At 42.2% G+C, this 3,461-nt stretch overlaps 1 protein-coding gene across 1 annotated transcript; it reads right to left on the bottom strand.

Annotated features, from left to right (window-relative positions):
* Positions 1–370: 370 nt before the first annotated feature.
* On the bottom strand, positions 371–3,461 carry KCNE4 (potassium voltage-gated channel subfamily E regulatory subunit 4). The gene is made up of 2 exons (XM_015637110.3): positions 3,304–3,461; positions 371–2,873 (listed from the first exon to the last, which is right to left on the bottom strand). Exon 2 carries the CDS (start codon positions 2,845–2,847, stop codon positions 2,359–2,361), a length of 489 nt encoding a protein of 162 aa, XP_015492596.1. The 5' UTR covers positions 2,848–2,873; positions 3,304–3,461; the 3' UTR covers positions 371–2,358.

The following is a 3,461-nucleotide window of genomic DNA, read 5'->3' as shown; positions in this document are numbered from 1 at the left end:
TGCAAATCTAACTCTGAAACTCAAAATGCAAACGAGTCCAGAGGCTCGATAAGCAACACGAGTTTCCAGGCAGTTTTGCCAGCCTCTCCAGTGCCTCCCCAGCTCCCCAGGTCCTTGCAGAAGGCTGTCCCCGTGGCCCTGCTTGCCTCACACTCATGACCTGAGCGTGCTGCCCAACAGCCAGCAGGGACCAAAGGTGGATTTGGAGCACCTGGCTCAGCCCTGCAGCCAGCCCACAACGCTGCAGTCCTGCAAAGCTCAAGGAATCACTTCAAAAAGAGGCTGAGAAGAGGATTCTGCAGGAATTGTGCCCAGTCTCGTTGCTGGAAATCTATTTGACGTAGTGAACAAACATGGAGACTTTTCCAGGAAAAGTGTTTCTTTATTTAAATAAAATTAGTGCCGGTAGAAACAATAAACTTTAAATACATGAGACAATTATATACAACTCGATGTTAGGAATTATATACATCAGTTTTTTACAGATACAAATACATTTATACCAAAAGTAAAGGACGAAGGAGAAAGCAATGGAAAATGTGACAACTTGCACATGTCAGTCTCATTTGGAAAGTTTCAGGATTCAAGTGATTCCAGGCAAAGTGCCAAACTTAATTTGGCTCCTTTCAAACTTAAAACAGCCCCTTTTAGAGTAAATCTACCAAAAAGCTTTATATGGTCTGATCCAAAGTTCAGTGAAGTCGATGGAAAAACTCCCGCTGCCTTCAGTCTGCCCCAGTCAGGCCCTTTTGGAGCACAATGGAGCCCTTGTTCTGCCGTGCTTCCAGAGACAGCCATGCCTCATCCCTGCATCACATTAACCCTCTGAGCCCTTCCCAGCAGCACAGCACACTCTGCTCTTCGGCATTCATGTTTTTCGAGCTGTCTCTCAAGCTCTAATGCCAGTGGATAAATCACAGAGCTATTTTAGTGCAGGAAATACGTGGAGACATTTTGCAAATATTTTGCTGTGCAATGCTTTAGATTCAGGCTCTTCAGCCCTCATCAAAACACTGTAATAAGTTATTATAAAATATAAGGTATGACTGAAATATCAATTTTCTTCTTTGTATTAAATTTTACTTCTTTTAAAAGTGCAATAATTTAGCAAAAAATTTAATGAGCATTTGAAAAATGTCACAGTACCATTAAATTAAGGGAGGGGGAAGTCTGTGGTGGTTTTAAAAACTAGTTACTAATAGCTTTATAGAAATGCATGTGTCACATGCGAGCTGTTTAAAAAAATGATGTAACACAATGCTTACCTACACTGGCTTTAACAGAGCAGAAAGTCTAGATTCTTTAATGATGTAAATGGGTACAATTTTACTGACTTCAAACAGAGAATGTAACTCCAACAGAGAAGCACAAAATCTTGTGCTGGGCCCTGACTCAGCTGATGATTTCAGTGGGGCCAGGAATTCACCCTTGCTAGGTTAAATTCCATTCACAATTCCACCTACTTTTCAAGGGGGTGTAACAGAGCAGCATCTCTTTGAGCCTTTCTACGTCTTACAGCCTGTAACAAAGATCTTTGAACATCTCCTTTAACTTACAGATCTTTGCCTTTAGTGACCAAATGTACACAACTTTACAACATACAAAAGCAAAACACTAGGCCACCTTTCCTGTCAGTAACTCAGTCACAGGCTGGATTGCAGCAGAAGGTGCTGAACCTGACCCAGGCAGCACAGGTATAACTTAAGCAAAGACACAGATAAATGTCATGGGTCTGGAGCCAGGCTTTACAAACTGCACAGAAACTCAGTGCCTCTTTTTTCTGCCTTGTCTTTCGTCCTTTCTGTACCTAAAGTCAGTCTCCAGCCATGCTGCAATCTCCCTTCAAGTACAGAATCAACAAATTTTCAGCTTTCAAAGCCTCATTGAGCAAATGTGCTGTTGGCTGTGGTTTGTCATAAGAAAAACACGGTAAGAGTATTTCTAGTCTATCACAGCTTTGTGTGTATGAGCACTACCCATCATCTTTAAGAACCAGGCACTTGCATGAGGGTAATTTCCCCAGACATTTCCCAGATATTTACAGATTTCTGAAATATGCAGAGACATGCCAGCAATAATTACCTCGTTACAAAATACATATATATTCACCATGTTCATAGCTTTCATAGTAAGAAATAATAATGGAAAAATTAAAATTAAGCAACCCAATTGTGTGCAAGTTACATTTCCAAGTTGGGTACCACTGCTTCGTTGTCCTGCCAGCTCTCAGGAACACCTTGGGCCCAGGAGCACAGATACCTGTTCAGAGTTCATTGGAGAGCAGAAAAGCAGAGCCACAAGTTCTCAGTGGGAGCTCCACTCACGCTTTGGCAGCTGATCAGGGGAGCCCTGCAAGTGCTAGGAGTTCTTGTGGATGTTTTCCACAGAACCCTCACTGCTCTCGTTGAGGGGCGTTCCTGACACTTCCCCGAGTTCAGTATCCAGCACTTCCTCCTGGATGGTGAAATGCACATCTGGGGAGGAGGACTCGGAGCTCACACTGCTGCCTTCCATGGAGCAGATGGCGCAGGACAGGGATGGCACCATGCTCTCCTGCAGCATGTTCAGCATCATGGGGATCTGCACGGATTTCAGCCCTGCTACAGTGGGTAGAGGCTTTACAGCTTCCCCCCATTCTCTCTCCTCATCTTTGTAGAGCAGAAGCAAATGGGATGACTTCTCTTTTCTTTTGGATTTCATGTAGCCAAGCATTATTCCTATCAGGAAGATCCCGTAGAAAGACATGACAATCAGAATGTAAAAATACTCATTGCTGTTCTTTTCTGTGCCAGGGGATTCAGCATCAAGCATAGCTTGGGTCACATTTGCATGGTCCATCTTCAGCATGGAAAGTGCTTTACCACAGCTAAAGCCTAGAGGAGAATGTAAATGGATATGTAAGACTGTGTAAAGTGCAGAGCAAAGATGTAAAAGAAACACCTGGAAAAAGGCTACCCCAAACTCTTCCTTATTCCTTGTAATTGTAAGCTTGCAAACCCCACACCTGATTGAAGCTCCCAGTCTGTTATACCTCTGCATTACTATTGTAAGTGAATGAACTCTTATTCAGATACACAAAACGTTAAAGGAAAGAAACACATAATATTAAATTATCTTGGGTTCAGTACTGAATTATAAAACCCCCAATCCATATGATTAAAGTAAGAAAACTATATACAAATTGTCTGCTAGGCACTTAAACATGCTTTTGTGCTACTTGATCATGTTTCCGTGGTGGGGGAAACTTAGAAGTATTATTTTGTTCAGTGATGCAGGAAAAAAAATAATCAAAAAGCAACTTACGCTGGTATGCAAATAATTCCTCCTTTTGCAAAGCTCAAGAGACCTTTCCTCTACCAAATGCCGGGTGTTCTGAAAACTTTCCTCTGCTGCAGTTGGAATAAATAGCTCTCAAGAAATGTTTCATCACGTGTTTTAGAGGCACAGTTTATAATAGTTTT

The sequence above is a fragment of the Parus major genome, chromosome 9 (assembly GCF_001522545.3).
Source record: "Parus major isolate Abel chromosome 9, Parus_major1.1, whole genome shotgun sequence".
Lineage (NCBI taxonomy): Eukaryota > Metazoa > Chordata > Aves > Passeriformes > Paridae > Parus > Parus major.
Note: the sequence above shows the minus strand (reverse complement) of the source record. Positions and strands in the feature narration are given on the sequence as shown.

Excerpts from the sequence above, each read along its gene's own strand:
- KCNE4 (XM_015637110.3), bottom strand. The coding sequence starts at position 2,847 with ATGCTGAAGATGGACCATGCAAATGTGACCCAAGCTATGCTTGATGCT.